The sequence below is a fragment of the Chiloscyllium plagiosum genome, unplaced genomic scaffold (assembly GCF_037043375.1).
Source record: "Chiloscyllium plagiosum isolate Xiang-an unplaced genomic scaffold, Cpla_swu_hap1 HiC_scaffold_15, whole genome shotgun sequence".
Lineage (NCBI taxonomy): Eukaryota > Metazoa > Chordata > Chondrichthyes > Orectolobiformes > Hemiscylliidae > Chiloscyllium > Chiloscyllium plagiosum.
This window is the reverse complement of record NW_028270153.1, coordinates 9,495,839-9,514,330: the sequence shown is the minus strand read 5'-3', so window position 1 is coordinate 9,514,330 and position 18,492 is coordinate 9,495,839. Positions and strand designations below refer to the sequence as shown.

General features: G+C 40.7%; 1 protein-coding gene across 2 annotated transcripts in view; it reads left to right on the top strand.

Moving 5' to 3' along the window:
- The window catches only part of unm_sa1614 (un-named sa1614), a 268,689-nt gene that overhangs the window by 70,866 nt on the left and 179,331 nt on the right, over positions 1–18,492 (top strand). For both annotated transcript variants that reach the window (XM_087994717.1, XM_087994716.1), the window contains exons 2-3: positions 7,502–7,574; positions 9,602–9,747. In XM_087994717.1, coding sequence (XP_087850843.1) covers positions 7,502–7,574; positions 9,602–9,747 — 219 coding nt within the window. The remainder of the gene's footprint in view (positions 1–7,501; positions 7,575–9,601; positions 9,748–18,492) is intronic.

Below are 18,492 nucleotides of genomic sequence, written 5' to 3'. Positions count from 1 at the left end.
AGCTCCCCTTACACTCATCCCCAGTCCTAAAGAAGGGTTACACCCAAAATGTTGACTTCTCCACCTCCTGGTGCTGCCTGGCTTGCTGCGTTCTTCCAGCCTCCTGTTTGTCCAACTTCAGGTGGTGGTGAGCTTTCATCGAGTCATAGAGCTGTACAGCATGGAAACAGACCCTTTGGTCCAACTCATCCATGCTCTGTTATCCTAAATTAATCTCGTCTCATTTGCCAGCATTTGGCACATATCCATTTAAACCCTTCCTATGCATATATCCATCCAGATACCTATTAAATGTTGTAATTGTACTAGCCTCCACCACTTCCCCTGGCAGATCATTCCATATATGGACCACCCTCTGCATGAAAAAGTTGCCCCTTAGGTTCCTTTTAAATCTTTCCCCTCTCACCTTAAGCCTCTGCCCTGTAGTTTTAGACTCCCCCACCTGGGGAAAAGACCTTGGTTATTCACTGTATCCATGCTTTTATAAATTTCTGTAAGGTCACCCTTTAGTCTTTGACACTCCAGGGAAAAAGCCCCAGGCTATTCAGCCTCTCCCCATAGCTCGACCCTCCAATTCTGGCAACACCCTTGTAAATCTTTTCTGAACCTTTTCAAGTTTCACAACATCCTTCCTATAGCAGATATCTTCTGCCCAATGGAAGAGGTTGAAAGGGATTATAACTGGGGTGGGATGGGTCTCCAATGATGTTAGCTGCCTTCTTGAGGCAGCGAGAAGTATACACGGAGTCAATGGATGGAAGGTCGGCTTGCGCAATTGATAGGGTGTGTTCACAACTCTCTGCAGTTTTTTACAGTCTTGGGCAGAGCAATTGCTGTACCAAGCAGTGATGCATCCAGATGCAACACTTTCTATTGTGCTTCTATAAAAATTGGTAAGTGCCATTCTGGATATTTCCTTAACCCCCTGAGGAAGTAGAGGCATTGTTGAGCTTTTTTGACTGTAGCATTAATGTGAGTGAACCACGTCAGATTGTTGGCGATCATCACTCCTAGGAAATGATGCTCCTAACCATCTACAACTCAGCACCATTGATGTAGACGGCCTCCACCTTGCTTCTTGAATGACCAGCTCTTTCGTTTTGCTGAAGTTTACACCACCCACCAAACATTCTATCTCTTTCCTGTATTCTGACTTGTCATTGTTTGAGATCTGGCCTAAATTGGTGGTGTCATCAGCAAACTTGTCTTCTTGAATATTTTATGACTGTATTATGTTCCTTTTCCTTGTTTTGATTTTAGACTGAATTAGAATAAGGATTACAGATAAAGGAATGAGGAAGGAATTGCTGCTGGATTTTTAAAAAAACAAGTTATTGAAACTCGTAAGTTTGTTTAAACGTTTCAAGCAGTTGAGGAAGGTGTAAGTAGATGGCACAGCAGCAAGGCGTGTGTACAAATTCGGTATCAAAGTCAGTACAGATATCAAAGACAGTACAGATATCAAAGACAGTACAGATATTTTTGATAAAGTATTAAAAGCTTTTAATGAGCATCTTATTTTGAAAACTAATAAAATTATTGAATGAGCCCAAATTTGTAGAGGAGTTCAGCTTCCAGGGTAATCTGAACGTAATATCATTAATACGTAATGATTAATACAGATTAGTAGAAAACTGTGACTATGGAGTTTGAAAGCAGAAATCATAAGAGACAGAATTGTTATTGAAATTTTTAATGAATCTTTATTTGATTTCTGAGGATAAGAATGATTTAATTTTAGAGTATTTATGTGGGTCATGCTGGAAACAAAAACCAGAAAGACACTCAGACAGATCTTGAGAAAAGAAAGCCCCACCTCCAGAGAGTAACAGAACCCATTCACTTTATAAGTTATTGACATTGTAAAGAGATATGTTATAATCTAACACAGTAAGTAACCCAAATGGCAAATACTCAGAGTTAGTGCTAATGCTGTGGAACACCATAGCAATGCTCAGTCTATGAAAGAATGCTGCATCTGCGAGACTGTAGGTCATGCCAGAAGATGCGTAGACATAGGATACAGTGAGAGTTGCAAAAATGGGGTAGTCATACAAACACAGAGAAGTTAATGCAATAGAGTAATCCCATGAGAAGGAGTATCTGCATTAGATGATATACCTCCGTTAGACAATATACCAGAGTCAATCTTATGGGAAATTAATGATTTAACAAACTCAAATTCCACATAATCTGTTCGAGTCAATGAACATCCTGATATTTTTTAAACTTGACATGGGAACAAGTATCTCTATCCTGTTATATCAGATATCATGGCTAAATAAATGGAAGCTACAACCTTCAAAGATTAAACCACATGGTCCAGATAGAACAAATCCCAGTATTTGGAAGTGACTGGACTTGTTAGTGATAGGCAGCATGGGGACAGTCATATTAGCGAGTTTTGAGAAGATTTGTAGCTCAGGTTGAGGTTCTGGATGTAGGTTTGCTCGCTGAGCTGGAAGGTTCATTTCCAGACGTTTCATCACCCTCCTAGGTAACATCTTCAGCGGGCCTCCGGGCGAAGCCCGCTTTCTATTTATATGTTTGGGTTTCTTTGGGTTGGTGTGGTCATTTACTGTGGTGACGTCATTTCCTGTGGCAATGTCATTTCCTGTTCTTTTTCTCAGGGGGTGATAGATGGGGTCTAACTCAATGTGTCTACCATCTACCACCCTGAGAAAAAGAACACGAAATGACATCACCAACCCAAAGAGCAAACCTACATCCAGAACCTCAAACATATAAATAGAAAGCAGGAATTATCAACAGTGCTTCGCCCGGAGGCCTGCTTAAGATGTTACCGAGGAGGGTGACAAAACATCTGGAAATGAATCTTCCAGCTCAGCGTGCAAACCTACATCTGGAAGGTCATGTCTCACCAATTTGATTGAGCTTTTTTGAGGAGGTAACAATCAGAAGATTGATGAGAGAAGGACAATGAACGTTGACTTTAGTAAGGCATTTGATAAGGTACCTCATGGCAGGCTGGTACAGAAGGTAGAATCTCATGGGATCCGGAGTGAATGGCTCATGAAAACAAAACTGGCTTGGTCATAGAAGGCAGAGAGTAGTGGTAGAAGGGTGCTTTTCCAAATGGAGATCAGTAACTAGTGTCCACAGCGATCAGTGCTGGAACCTTTTTTCCCTTGAAATATATATAAATGATCTGGAGGAAAATGTAGGTGGTCTGATTATTAAGTTTGCAGATGATGCCAAGATTGCAGATAGTGAGGAATATTGTCAAAGGATATAGACAGATAGCAGATTTAGGCAGAGAAATGGCAAATGAAGTTTAATCTGGACAAATGTGAGGTGATGCATTCTGAATGATCAAATTATACAAAAAATGGCAGAACCCTTAGAAGCATTGACATACAAAGGGATCTGGTCGTACAGTTCCACAGATTCCTGAAAGTGGCAACACAGGTGAATAAAATGGATAAGAAAGAATGCCTTCATCAGCTGGAGCATCGAATATAAAAGTTGGCAAGTTATGTTATAGTGGTATAAAAGTTTAGTTAGGTCACAATTGGAATATTGTGTGCAGTTTTGATTGCTGTGCTACCAGAAGGACATAGATGCTTTGGAAAGGGTACAGAGAAGCTTCACTATGATGTTGCCTGGTCTGGAGAGTTTTAGTTAGGAGGAGAGTTGGGGCAGCCTCATAGACATCTACAAAATTATGAGAGACATAGATAGGTTGGATAGTAAGAGGCTTTTTCCCAGGTTGGAAAGATCAACTACAAGAGAGCACAGATTCAATGTGAGAAGGGGAAATTTTAGGGGAGAAGTGTGCGCTAAATATTTCACACAGAGGGTGGTGGGTGCCTGGAACACACGGCCAGTGTAGGTGGTGGAAGTAGGCATGTTAGCAATGTTTAAAGTCTTGATAGACGTATGAACATGAGATGAACAGAAGGACAGAAACCACGTAGTAGGTCTAAATAAGGATTAGGAGGCGTGGCTGGCCCAAATGGAGTCCCCAGCCATGCACTCGGATCCTGTGTGGACCAGCTGGAGGGAGTATTCACTGAAATATTTAACCTTGCCTTGCCACAATCTGAATTCCCCACCTGCTTCAAGGATAGATCGAGTGAATCCTTAGAAGAGTATAAAGGCAGTAGGAATATACTTAAGAGGGAAATCAGGAGGGCAAAAAGGGGACATGAGATCGCTTTGGCAAATAGAATTAAGGAGAATCCAAAGAGTTTTTACAAATACATTAAGAACAAAAGGGTAACTAGGGAGAGAATCAACAAGGCAGCCTTTGTGTGGAGCTGCAGAAAATTGGGGGAGATACTAAACGAGTATTTTGCATTAGGTTCATAGCTCCTTGAAAGTGGAGTCGCAGGTAGATAGGATAGTGAAGAAGGCATTTGGTATGTTTTCCTTTATTGGTCAGAGTATTGAGTACAGGAGGTAGGAGGTCATGTTGCGTCTGTACAGGACATTGGTTAGGCCACTGTTGGAATATTGCATGCAATTCTGGTCTCCTTCCTATCGGAAAGATGCTGTGAAACTTGAAAGGGTTCAGAAAAGGTTTACAAGGATGATACCAGACTTGGAGGATTTGAGCTATCGGGAGAGACTAAACAGGCTAGGGCTGTTTTCTCTAGTGCGTTGGAGGCTGAGGGGTGACGTTATAGAGGTTTACAAATTTATGAGGGGCATGGATAGGGTAAATAGGCAAAGTCTTTTCCCTGGGGTCGGGGAGTCCAGAACTAGAGGGCATAGATTTATGGTGAGAGGGGAAAGATATAAAAGAGACCTAAGGGGCAACTTTTTCACACAGAGGGTGGTACGTGTATGGAATGAGCTGCCAGAGGAAGTGGTGGAGGCTGGTACAATTGCAACATTTAAGAGGCATTTGGATGAGTATATGAATAGGAAGGGTTTGGAGGGATATGGGCTGGGTGCTGGCAGGTGGGACTAGATTGGGTTGGGATATCTGGTCGGCATGGATAGGTTGGACCGAAGGGTCCGTTTCCATGCTGTATATCTCTATGACTCTGTTTTCTTCTTCATCTCTATTCCTTAACTATCCTTTTGCTCTTTATATACTGGTAAAGCATCTTTGGGTTTTCTTTTATTTTACTTGTTAATATTTTTCATGCTGTCCCTTTGATTTCCTTATTTCTCTTTTAACTTGATCCCTGTACTTTCTATAGTCCTGTAGGCTATCTACAGTGTTGAGATTTTTGTGATTGTCATCCGCTTTTTTTTTCTGTTTAATCTTCCCCATTTTTTTTTTAGATAACCATGTGGTCTAAATTTGGCAATGCCACTCTTATATTTTTGGAGGGGACATATCTGCTTTGAATCATAAGGCTCTCACTTTTTAGTGCCTCCCATTGGTTTACCACTGATTTATCCTTTAGCAGTTCTGTCCAGCCCATCTCAACCAAATGATTTATCAGTTTTATAAAATATGCCTTCCCCCAGTTTAAAACTTCTATTCCTGATTTATCTCTGTCCTTTTCCACAATAATACTAAATCTAACCAAATTGTGATCACTATCCCAGATATGGTCACCCACTGTTACTTCACCCACTTGTCTATCTTCATTTCACAGAACTAAATCCAGAATTGCATATCCTCTTATTGGGCTTCTCATGTATTGGTTAAAAAAACATCTTTTTATTAAAATTATGCAGAACATGAGGAAGTGATGTCCAGATTTACAAACAGGATTAACATTGGCAGTGTTATTTTACTCCTGCATTATAACTTTGGTGACCAAAAGAAACTCCAAATGGATACCGCTAAGATTGAGGATTAACATAAAAGGGTAGCAAACAATGTCAGCAAATGTGAGGTTATATTTCAAATGAGGTAAATTATATGTTCTAGGAGCGCAGAGAAATTTTGGAGAGATGTGTTCACATGATATTTACAGCACACTATGTGGATGAGATCACTAAGATAATGGAAAACTAGGCTTTGAAAAGGGATGTTGAATAATAAAGTGTAAATCCATATGCAATCTTAGTCAAGCCATAATTGGAGCATGTATTTAGTAGCTACACTATAGGAAGGCATTGAAGCAATTACAGTAACTGGCCAAATTTACAAGGATGCTATGACTAGTATGAGAAAATATGAATATGAAAAATAAACTTGAAAAATTTGTTCTGCTTTTCTAGAACAGAGAATAAGTTATAATTTGGTGAAGGTTGTGAAGGAATGGGATAGAATAAAAAGAAACTGTTTCCAGCTGTTGCAGTGTCTACATTATTAAAAGTAAACTATATGAAGGAGGGTAGAGGTACTTCTTCAAATAGAATGTTGTGAGGCTGTAGAAAGCACTGTTGTAGTTAGTGATTGAAACGGAGTTCATGTTATTGTTTAAAAAAAGATTAAATACATGGCTTGACTGAATGGGGAAAAAAGGGATATAGGAATTGTCACAGCACTTGCAATTTGAAATATTGCTCATGTGGAAGATAAATGAATGCATACTTAAAAGTGAAATGTTTTGCTTCTGTGTTGCAATTCGTGTAATTTTATATATTTCTAACCCCATATCCATTCTATCATTAGTATCGCCAACTTCTACCTCTTTAATATTTCTTATTTCCATCCCTACCTTACTCTGTTGTTAGGCCCTTAACTATTACTTCAAGTTTTGAGAAGCTCAGGTTGAGGTTGTAGATGTAAGTTTGCTCACTGAACTGGAAAGTTTGTTTTCAGATGTTTCGTCACCATACTAGGTAACATCATCAGTGAATGAATGTCACCTAGCCACAAAAAGACATGACCCACTCTCACTAGTATCTTTATGTACAGATGAGGATGGACACCACTTCGACTGGGACAAAACAGCCATCCTAGGACAAGCCAAACAGAGACATGTACGAGAATTCCTAGAAGTATAGCATTCCAACCGGAACTCTATCAACAAACACATTGACTTAGATCCCATTTACCAACCCTGAGAAAAAGATCAGGAAATGACATCACCACAGGAAATGACATCACCAACCCAAGGAAACATGTGACTTCAAGATTGAACTGTTCCAATGCTTGCTTGCCAACCCCTAATATTTCACTGTTCAATAACTTAAGGTCATCCTGAATGATACTTCTCATATCTAAAGTCACACTATCACCCATCAACCCTTTGAGCGTGGCCCTGCTTTGGCTTTGTATGCCTTAATCAGTTTCAAAATTTTATTCTTATATCAAAATCCCTCAATGGCCTTCAACATACCCTATCTCTGTAACCTCCTTTCTGTTTCCTAGGTCCATTGCTCATTTGAAACTAATTTACAGTAGGAATGTGCCAGAAGGTCGATGGAAATTCTTGCTCATATCTGAGTTACATGGATTATTACAAGTTTAGTAATGAGCAAACTGCTCAAGCTTTGCTTTTCATCACTCCTTTATTCACAACATTGCTCATATATAATCCACAATTGAAGAATAAAAACTGTTGTTGACAATACTAATATTTCAGTCGCCTGATGTTTTCTCCTTGTGTTTTTTTTCTCTCCTTAGAGTTTAGACAAAGACAGGTCTGTACTCCAGAAAATGAAGAAAGCAGTCAAAGTGAGATATACCTCAGGTCAAGGTAAATGATAAGTCGAAGTGCATTAGCTGTCCTTACAATCAAAAAAGGTTAATGGAATAGTTGTTATAACAGATGCCACTATCCCACCCACTACTCTGCACTTACACCATCCATACCAATTTACCCAAAATCCACCATGGGCAGAAATCAGAAGTCACACTAAGTTGAAATAAAACAAAGTTATAATGCCGATTTTTAATTCTAACAAAGTCAGTTATAAAATCCCATTCAAACATTTAAATCCCTTCATCTACTTAATCTTCTATACAACCAAACATTTCAGTGAACTACTTAATCTCTTACGAAAACATATATTTGTACTCCTAGTCCTACATCAAAGACTTGATATGAACATGCTAATTAGTAGCCTGAGTGGGCCACTTAGTCATTCAAACCTGTTCCACCATTGAACAAGATCATGGTTGATTTGATTTTAACTTCACCTTCAAATTCCTGCCTACCCCCAATAACCTTTCAACACTGTGCCTGACAAGAATCCATCTACCTCTGAATATAGAACTATTCAAAGGTTCTGCCTTCATTGCCTTTGGGGAAGGGAATTTTAAAGACTCTCAACCCCTAGAGAGAAAAAAATCTTTTACCTGCCTTAAATGAGCAACCCCAAATTGTTAAACAGTGACCCATAGTTTTAGATTCTCCTATCAAAGGGACCATCTTTTCTACATCCACCCTATCAAGTTCCCTTAGGATCTAGTATATTTCAGTCAAGTCACCTCTTACTCTTTTAAACCTGAACAGATTTGAGACAAGCCCGTCTAGTTTCTCCTTGTATGACAAATAGTCCATTCCACTTCATAAAACTATTAGTCCATTCCAGATGTTAGTCTAATAAATCTTCTCTTAACAGCCTCAAATGCATTTGCGAAATGGATACATTGAGCAGTATTTTGGATGTATCACAAATGCCTTGCGTAATTGAAACTTACCTCCTTTTTGTATTCAATTCCCTCACAATAAGTAATAATGCTATATTAGTTTTCCTAATTACTTACTGTACCTGCATACTAACCTTTTACAATTCATGCAACTTGGAAACCCAGATCGTTTTACATCACCGAGTTCTGTATTCTCTCACCACTGAAAAAACGTTCGTCAGAATGGGCAATTTCACATTTTCATATTTTTTCACGATACCGAATTTTTCAGATTGTTTTCCACTGATCTGAGCTATTTATTTCTGATTATAGCCTCCTATGTTCTCTTCACAATTTATTTTCCTACCTGTCTTTGTGTCATCAGCAAATTTAACAACTGTATGTTTAATCCCTTCTAGTAATTTATACCGATTGTAAACAGTAGAGTTCATAGCATTAATCCCTGTGCATACCACTTGTTATTTTGTGCCAAAAGAATTTGGCACATTTGTGCCTTCTCTGTTGGTTAGCCAATTTTGTATCTGTGCCAGTATGTTACCCCTGCACTATGAGTTTTTATTTTCCATAATAACCAATGATGTGGCATCTTATCGAATGCCTTATGAACATCTAAGTGCAATTCATTCACTGGATCAACTTTACCCACAATATATGTTACTTTTTCAAAATCTCCAATAAGTTGGTTGAACATGAGTTGCCTTTCATAAAACTATGTTGACTCTGCCTTATTACTTGGAATTTAGGTCAGTGCCCTATTATGACATATTTAATAATAACTGCTAAGAATTTCCCTCTGGGTGATGTTAAATTGACTGACCTATATTTTGCTCCTGTCTTCCTCCATTTTTGAATAAATCACTTTTGGAATTACGTTAGCTAGTTTCTGGTCTAATGGAACCTTTCCTGAACCTTGTGAATTTTGAAAAATTAAAACCAATGTATCGTCAATCTCATAAGTTAATTTAACTTAAAACTCTTGGATGAAAACTACCAGGACATGGGGAATTGTCAACCCACAGTCCCACCAATTTGCTAAGTCTTACTTCTATGTGATTGCAATTTTCTCAAACTCCTATTTGTAAGTCGTTGTTGTCTTGAAATAACTCTAGTTTTTCCTATCTACTTTTGCAGAAGACGTTTCCCTTCAGGAAACATTCATTAATGAGCTGGAAAAACTTGTAGCTAATTTCCAAAGTAATGAAGAGTCAGTACTGGCTGAAGCTTTCAGTAAATTTGCAGAGTCTTCCAAAGAACTGCTGACACCAATGAAAAACCTGGTAAGGCCTGCATTGTTTCTGTGAAAGTAAGCTCTGTAAAAGTCACTGAACCCGAATTAAGCCAGTGCAGTACTGTTAAAGGATGTTTTTCACTGAATATAACTCTTAGAATAATCCTTTTCAAGAGCTCAGTTACAGAGCACCATATTCCTGACTGTGGAGTAGTTTAGAATAGGGCATATAACCACTATAATTTTTTTTAACAAATGCTTCAATGACTTTTGTAATCATTTTAAAAAAAAAACTGGAAATGATTGGAAAACAAACAGACATAACATTTCTAAATTGTTCATGGCATCTCATTCGCAAGTGCACGATTTTTCATCTGTTTGCCAACAGTTAGTAAAGATTATCAGCAGATTGTTTTAGGACACTGATAGTGTGTCCAACTGTTGATCAATTTGAATTAAATATTCCTGGACAATGCCAGCATCTTCCATATAGCAATTTTTTAATGTAATAATGAATGATGAGTACAGATATCTCAGGTGGTTGTAGGGCTGGAGGAAATTACAGAGATAGGGCAACATGAAGCGATGGTCAGATTTGAAACGAGGTCACGAGTCTTAAAATTGAGGTACTAGAATGATGGTCTATGTAGGTGAGCAAGCAAAGAGCCATTTATTCCATTTCTCTAGGTGTTCCACTAAATGTGCACTAACATTACAATAGATTTGGGGTGGCATGGTGGCTCCGTAGTTAGGACTGCTACCTCACAGTAGAAGGGACCTGGGTTCAATCCCACCCTAGGGTGACTGTTTGTATAGAGTTTGTACGTTGTCTGCATGGGTTTCCTCTGAGTGCTCTGGTTTCCTCCCACAATCCAAAGATGTGCAGTCTTGGTGGATTAGCCATCCGAAATGTAGGGTTACAGGAATAGGGTAGTAGGGTGGGTGAGTGGAATGCTCTTCAGGGAATCAGAAGGCCAGATGATTTGCTTCCCTGTTGGGATTCAACGATAGGGTAGCTGCAAGATTACAGTCACAAACAGACATTTCAGTTTGTTTTCTTCAATTCACCAATTTTGGTGAAATGCACTTCTTTTACTCTAAAAATGTTGGAAAAATATCATTTGTCAAATACAAAATAATAGCTTTATTTTGACATAATGTTAATTTGACGTCTGAGTTTGTTGCTTGTGAGCCATCTTGACTTAGTAATTTTGCTGTAGCTGAAGCTTTGCTCTTCAATATTTTTAGTGCTTTAAAAAAAATTATACAAATGACAGCACCTAATGGTACAAACCATTACAGCTGTTTCACATAACTGCCAAGGACGAAACTCTGTGCAATTGCTCTGGTCTGCTGACCAGTAGCGAAGTCAGTGTAATGTTTGATCATGATGCATGTATGCTAAAGCACAAGTCTGCCTGAGCATCAGATTATCATGAAAGGTAAGTGCTTAAAGACAGGCAGTACCAATACATGAAGCATGCATGTATGTGACACAGCAGGTTTTCATTTTAAGATTGAGCCAACATGAAGGTCAGTAGAATAAGAGCCAAAAGAAGGTACAATGTTTTTCACAAATAGTGAGGCTGTTTTGGCTGGAACATTATTTGTTGGAGAGATATAATTATAAATCAGCTTGATTGTTCTTACTTCATTGCATCCATACAAGAAACGTCACTAATGAAAAAGGCTATGGTCAGACTGGTTTACATCTTCTAATTTCATTAGTTGAGTTGCAGAACACTGTGCACAGCCATCTCACTATTACATTGTTTAAAAAAAGGCTCCCTTATTCTCCTAGCAGAATTAAAGATACATGTTTTTGTGGGTCTAAAGTTCTGTTGTTGGAATAAAGGAAGAACCTTCAGTGCTGGTAGCATGTAAATGTAGCCCTTACATGATGTAGCATTAGAAAGCAGAATTAACCAAGCCTTTAGCCAAACTATTCCAGTACAGATAAAACACAAGCATCTACTTGACAGTGCAATTTGAAATCGGCAGGTATGATGCGGTGGGCGTAACAGAGACATGGTTGCAAGGGGATCATTATTGGGAGCTGAATATTGAAGGATATACATCCTATCGAAAAGATAGGCAGGTGGGCAAAAGGGGGTGGGGTTGCCTTATTAGTAAGAAATGAAATCAATAGCAAGAAGCGAAGTAGGGTCAGATGGTGTAGAATTGAGCAACCACAAAGGTAAAAACACCACAGTTAGAGTCATGCATAGGCCTCTAAACAGTAATTAGGAGCTGGGACACAAGATACACCAGGAAATAGAAGAAATGTGTAGGAAAGGCAAAGTTACAGTGATCATGGGGGATTTCAATTTGCAGGTCGACTGGAAAAATCAGGTTGATAGTGGTTCACAAGAAAAGGAATTTGTGGAATGTCTATGAGATGGTTTTCTGGAGCAGCTTATGATGGAGCCTACAAGGGAACAGGCAATACTGGATTTAGTGTTGTGCGATAAGGCAGACTTGATTAGGAAGCTTAAGGTGAAGGAACCATTAGGAAGCAGGAATCATAACATAATCGAATTTACTCTGCAGTTTGAGAGAGAGAGGATAGAATCAGAGGTAACGGTATTTCAGCAATGGCAGGCGTTTCTGGGAGCAATTTTGGAGACATAGCAGAGATTCATACCGAAGAAAAAGAAGCGTGGTACAGGGAGGATGAGGCAACCATGGCTGACTAGGGAAGTCAGGGACAGCATAAAAGCAAAAGATAAAGCATATAAAATAGCAAAGAACAGTCGGAAACCAGAGGATTGGGAAGCTTACAAAGACCAACAGAGGGCAACAAAAAAAAAGGAGGGAGAAGATTAAACATGAGGGTAAGTTAGCCAATTGCATAAAGGAGTTTATTTCGATATATAAAGGGCAAACGAGGTAAAAGCAGACATTGGGCTGCTGGAAAATGATACTGGAGAGATAGTTGTGAGGAACAAGGAAATGGCCAAGGAACTGAACAATTACTTCACGTCAGTCTTTACAGTGGAAGACATGAGCAATTTCCCCAAGATTACAGAGAGTGAGGGGGCAGTGCTGAGTATGGTGTCCATCACCAAGGAGAAGGTGCTAGAAAACTGGAATGGCCTGAAGGTGGATAAACCACATGGACCAGATGGACTACACCCCAGAGTTCTAAAGGAGCTAGCTGAAGAGACAGTGAAGGTGTTAGTGGTGATCTTTCAGGAATTAGTAGAATCAGGGAGGTTCCCAGAGGACTGGAAAACCACTAACGTGACACTCCTGTTTAAAAAGAGAGTAAGACAAAAGACAGAAAATTACAGACCAAATAGCCTAACCTCGGTTGTGATTAATATCGTGGAATCCATTGTGAAGGATGAGATATCTGAATACTTGGAAGTGAATGGTAAAATAGGGCAAAGTCAGAATGGTTTCATCAATGGGAAGACATACCTGACAAATCTGCTAGAATTCTTTTGAGGAAATAACGAGCAAGTTAGACCTAGGAGAGCCAATGGATGTTGTCTACCTAGACTTCAAGAAGGCCTTTGACAAAGTACTGCACAGGAGGCTCCTGAGTAATTTAAGGGCCTATGGTGTTAAAGACAAGGTGCTAGCATAGATAGAACCTTGGCTGTCTGGCAGAAAGCAGCGTGGCAGCCGGTGACACGTGTTTTGCAAGGCTCAGTGTTACGACCACAACTTTTCATTTTATACATTAACGATCTAGATGAAGGAATTTAGGGTATTCTGGCTAAGTTTGTAGATAATACAAAGATAGCTCAAGGGACAGGTAGCATTGAGGAGTTGGGGAGGCTGCAGAGGATTTGGACAAGAGAAGGGAGTAGGCAAAGAAGTGGCGGATGGAGTACAATGTGGGAAAGTGTGAGGTCATGTACTTTGGTAGGAACAGTAGAAGCATGGACTATTTTCTAAATGGTGAAAAAATTCAGAAGTCTGAAGTTCAAAGAGCCTTGGGAGTTCTACTCCAGGATTCTCTCGAGGTAAACTTGCAGGTTGAATCAGTGGTTAGGAAGGCATTTGCAATGCTAGTATTTATTTTGAGAGGACTTTCTTATAAAAGCAGGAATGTACAAAGAGATCTGGGTGTTCAGGTCCATTGTTCCCTGAAGATGGCAATGCAGGTCAAGGGAGTGGTCAAGAAGGCATACGGCATGCTTTCCTTCATCGGACGGGGTGTTGAGTACAAGAGTTGGCAGATCATGTTACAGTTGTATACGACTTTGATTCGGCCACATTTGGAATACTGCGTACCGTTCTGGTTGCCATGTTACCAAAGAGATGTGGATATGTTGGAGAGGGTGCAGAGGAAGTTTATTCAGATGTTGCCTGGTATGGAAGGCACTAGCTATGAAGACAGGTTGAGTAGATTAGGATTATTTTAATTAGAAAGATGGAAGTTGAGGGGGGACTTGATTGAGGTCTACACAATCATGAGAGGAACAGACATGGTGGATAGCAAGAAGCTTTTCCCCCAGAATGGGGTACTCAATTACTAGGGATCACGAGTTCAAAGTGAGAGGGGAAATGTTTAGGGGAGATATGTGTGGAAAGTTCTTTACGCAGAGGGTGGCGGGTGCCTGGAACGCGTTGCCAGCAGAGGTGGTAGAGGCGGGCACGATAGCCTCATTAAAGATAGATTGTGAAGGAGCAAAAATGGCCTTTGCAATGATATGTACTCCTTGTCAGATGTGGGAGTTTAAAGAGAGTTTAAGTGTTACTGCGGATTATATCTGCCATAAATGCTGTTGGATGCGAATCGTATCAGATCGAGTGGATCGGTTGGAGAGACAGATAGAAGTGATGAGGAATTTGCAACGGCAACAGTATGTGATGGATGGCAGATACAGGAAGGGGGGAAAGTCTCAGATACAGTCACATTGATGGGTTGACTCCATGAAGGGGAAGAGAGGTAGGCAGCTATTGCAGGAGACTTTTGTGGATATACCCATTTCAAACAGGTATGCTGTTTTGGAAAATGTAGGGGGTGATGGATTCTCAGGGGAACGTAGCACGAACAGCCAAATTTCTGGTGTTGAGACTGGCTCTAATGCAACGAGGGGTACGTCGGCTTCCAAGAGATCAATTGTGCTCAGGGATTCAGTAGTTGGAGGTACAGACAGACGTTTCTGTGGCCAGCAAAGAAAAAGCAGAATGGTGTGTTGTTTCCCTGGTGCAAGGATCAATGATGTCTCAGAGAGATTGCAGAATGTTCTTACAGGGGAGAGGGGCCAGCAAGAGGTCATTGTCCACATTGGAACCGACGACATTGGAAGTGAAAAGGTTGAGACTCTGAAGGGAGATTACAGAGTTAGGCAGAAATTTAAAAAGGAGGTCTTCAAGGGTAGTAATATCTCGATTACTCCCAGTGCTACGAGCTAGTGAGCTCAGGAATAGGAGGATAGAGCAGATGAATACATGGCTGAGGAGCTGGTGTATGGGAGAAGGATTCACATTTTTGGATCATTGGGATCTCTTTTGGGGTAGAAGTGACCCGTACAGGAAGGACGGATTACACCTAAATTGGAAGGGGACTAATATACGGGCAGGGAAATTTACTAGAACTGCTTGGGAGGATTTAAACTAGTAAGGTGGTGGGGTGGGACACAGGGAGATAGTGAGGAAAGAGATCGGTCTGAGACGGGTACAGCTGAGAACAGAAGTGAGTCAAGCAGTCAGGGCAGGCAGGGACAAGGTAGGACTAATAAATTGAACTGCATTTATTTCAATGCGAGGGGCCTAACAGGGAAGGCAGATGAACTCAGGGCATGGTTTGGAACATGGGATTGGGATATCATAGCAATTATAGAAACATGACTCAGGGATGGGCAGGACTGGCAACTTAATGTTCCAGGATACAAATGCTACAGGAAGGATAGAAAGGGAGGTAAGAGAGGAGGGGGAGTGGCATTTTTGATGAAGGATAGCATTACAGCTGTGCTGAGGGAGGATATTCCCGGAAATATATCCAGAGAGGTTATTTGGGTGGAACTGAGAAATAAGAAAGGGATGGTCACCTTATTGGGATTGTATTATAGACCCCCCAATAGTCAGAGGGAAATTGAGAAATAAACACGTAAGGAGATCTCCGCTATCTGTAGGAATAATAGGGTAGTTATGGTAGGGGATTTTAACTTTCCAAACATCGACTGAAACTGCCACAGTGTTAAAGGTTTTAGATGGAGAGGAATTTCTGAAGTGTGTCCAAGACAATTTTCTGATTCAGTATGTGGATATACCTACTAGAGAAGGTGCAAAACTTGACCTACTCTTGGGAAATAAGGCAGGGCAGGTGACTGAGGTGTCAGTAGGGGAGCATTTTGGGGCCAGCGACCACAATTCTATTCGTTTTAGAATAGTGATGGAAAAGGATAGACCAGATCTAAAAGTTGAAGTTCTAAATTGGAGAAAGGCCAATTTTCAAGGTATTAGGCAAGAACTTTCGAAAGCTCATTGGAGGCAGATGTTTGCTGGTAAAGGGACGGCTGGAAAATGGGAAGCCTTCAGAAATGAGATAACAAGAATCCAGAGAAAGTATATTCCTGTCAGGGTGAAAGAGAAGGCTGGTAGGTATAAGGAATGCTGGATGACTAAAAAAATTGAGGGTTTGGTTAAGAAAAAGAAGGAAGCATATGTTAGGTATAGACAGGACAGATCGAGTGAATCCTTAGAAGAGTATAAAGAAAGTAGGAGTATACTTAAGAGGGAGATCAGGAGGGAAAAACGGGGACATGAGATAGCTTTGGCAAATAGAATTAAGTAGAATCCAAAGGGTTTTTACAAATATATTAAGGGCAAAAGGGTAACTAGGGAGAGAATAGGGCCCCTCAAAGATCAGCAAGGCGGCCTTTATGTGGAGCCACAGAAAATGGGGGAGATACTAAATGAATATTTTGCATCAGTATTTACTGTGGAAAAGGATATGGAAGATATAGACTGTAGGGAAATAGATGGTAACATCTTGCAAAATGTCCATTGAGGAGGAAGTGCTGGATGCCTTGAAACGGTTAAAGGTGGATAAATCCCCAGGACCTGATCAGGTGTACCTGAGAACTCTGTGGGAAACTAGAGAAGTGATTGCTGGGCCTTTTGCTGAGATATTTGTATCATCGATAGTCACAGGTGAGGTGCCGGAAGACTGGAGGTTGGCAAATGTAGTGCCACTGTTTAAGAAGGGAGGTAAAGACAAGCCACGGAACTATAGACCGGTGAGCCTGACCTCGGTGGTGGGCAAGTTGTTGGAGGGAATCCTGAGGGACAGGATGTACATGTATTTGGAAAGGCAAGGACTGATTAGGGATAGTCAACATGGCTTTGTGTGTGGGATATCATGTATCACAAACTTGATTGAGTTTTTTGAAGAAGTAACAAAGAGGATTGATGATGGCAGAGCAGTAAATGTGATCTATATGGACTTCAGTAAGGTGTTTGACAAGATTCCCCATGGGAGACTGATTAGCAAAGTTAGATCTCATGAAATACATGGAGAACTAGCCATTTGGATACAGAACTGGCTCAAAGGTAGAAGACAGAGGGTGGTGGTGGAGGGTTGTTTTTCAGACTGGAGGCCTGCGACCAGTGGAGTACCACAAGGATTGGTGCTGGGCCCTCTACTTTTTGTCATTTACATAAATGATTTGGATGCGAGCATAAGAGGTACAGTTAGTAAGTTTGCAGATGACACCAAAATTGGAGGTGTAGTGGACAGCGAAGAGGGTTACCTCAGATTGCAACAGGATCTGGACCAGATGGGCCAATGGGCTGAGAAGTGGCAGATGGAGTTTAATTCAGATAAATGTGAGGTGCTGCATTTTGGGAAAGCAAATCTTAGCAGGACTTATACACTTAATGGTAAGGTCCTAGGGAGTGTTGCTGAACAAAGAGACCTTGGAGTGCAGGTTCATAACTCCTTGAAAGTAGAGTCGCAGGTAGATAGGATAGTGAAGAAGGCGTTTGTTATGCTTTCCTTTATTGGTCAGAGTATTGAGTACAGGAATTGGGAGGTCATGTTGCGGCTGTACAGGACATTGGTTAGGCCACTTGGAATATTGCGTGCAATTCTGGTCTCCTTCCTATCGGAAAGATGTTGTGAAACTTGAAAGGGTTCAGAAAAGATTTACAAGGATGTTTCCAGGGTTGGAGGATCTAAGCGACAGGGTGAGACTGAACAGGCTGGGGCTGTTTTTCCTGGAGTGTCAGAGGCTGAGGGGTGACCTTATCGAAGTTTATAAAATTATGAGGGGCATGGATAGGATAAATAGACAAAGTCTTTTCCCTGGGGTTGGGGAGTCCAGAACTGGAGGGCATAGGTTTAGGGTGAGAGGGGAAAGATATAAAAGAGACCTAAGAGGCAACTTTTTCGCGCAGAGGGTAGTACGTGTATGGAATGAGCTGCCAGAGGATGTTGTGGAGGCTGGTACAATTGCAACATTTAAGAGGCATTTGGATGGGTATATGAATAGGAAGGGTTTGGAGGGATCTGGGCCGGGTGCTGGCAGGTGGGACTAGATTGGGTTGGGATATCTGGTCGGCATGGACGGGTTGGACCGAAGGGTCTGTTTCCACGCTATACATCTCTATGACTCTATACATGAATGGGCAGGGTGCAAAGGGATACAGACCCTTAGAAAATAGGCGACAGATTTAGTTAGAGGATCTGGATTGGCGCAGGCTTGGAGGGCCGAAGAGCCTGTTCCGGTGCTATAATTTTCTTTGTTCTGAGGTTCTGTAAGGCTCTGATCAGGCTACATTTGGAATATTATGTGCATTTTTGGGCCTCCAGAATGAAAAACTTAACATATGA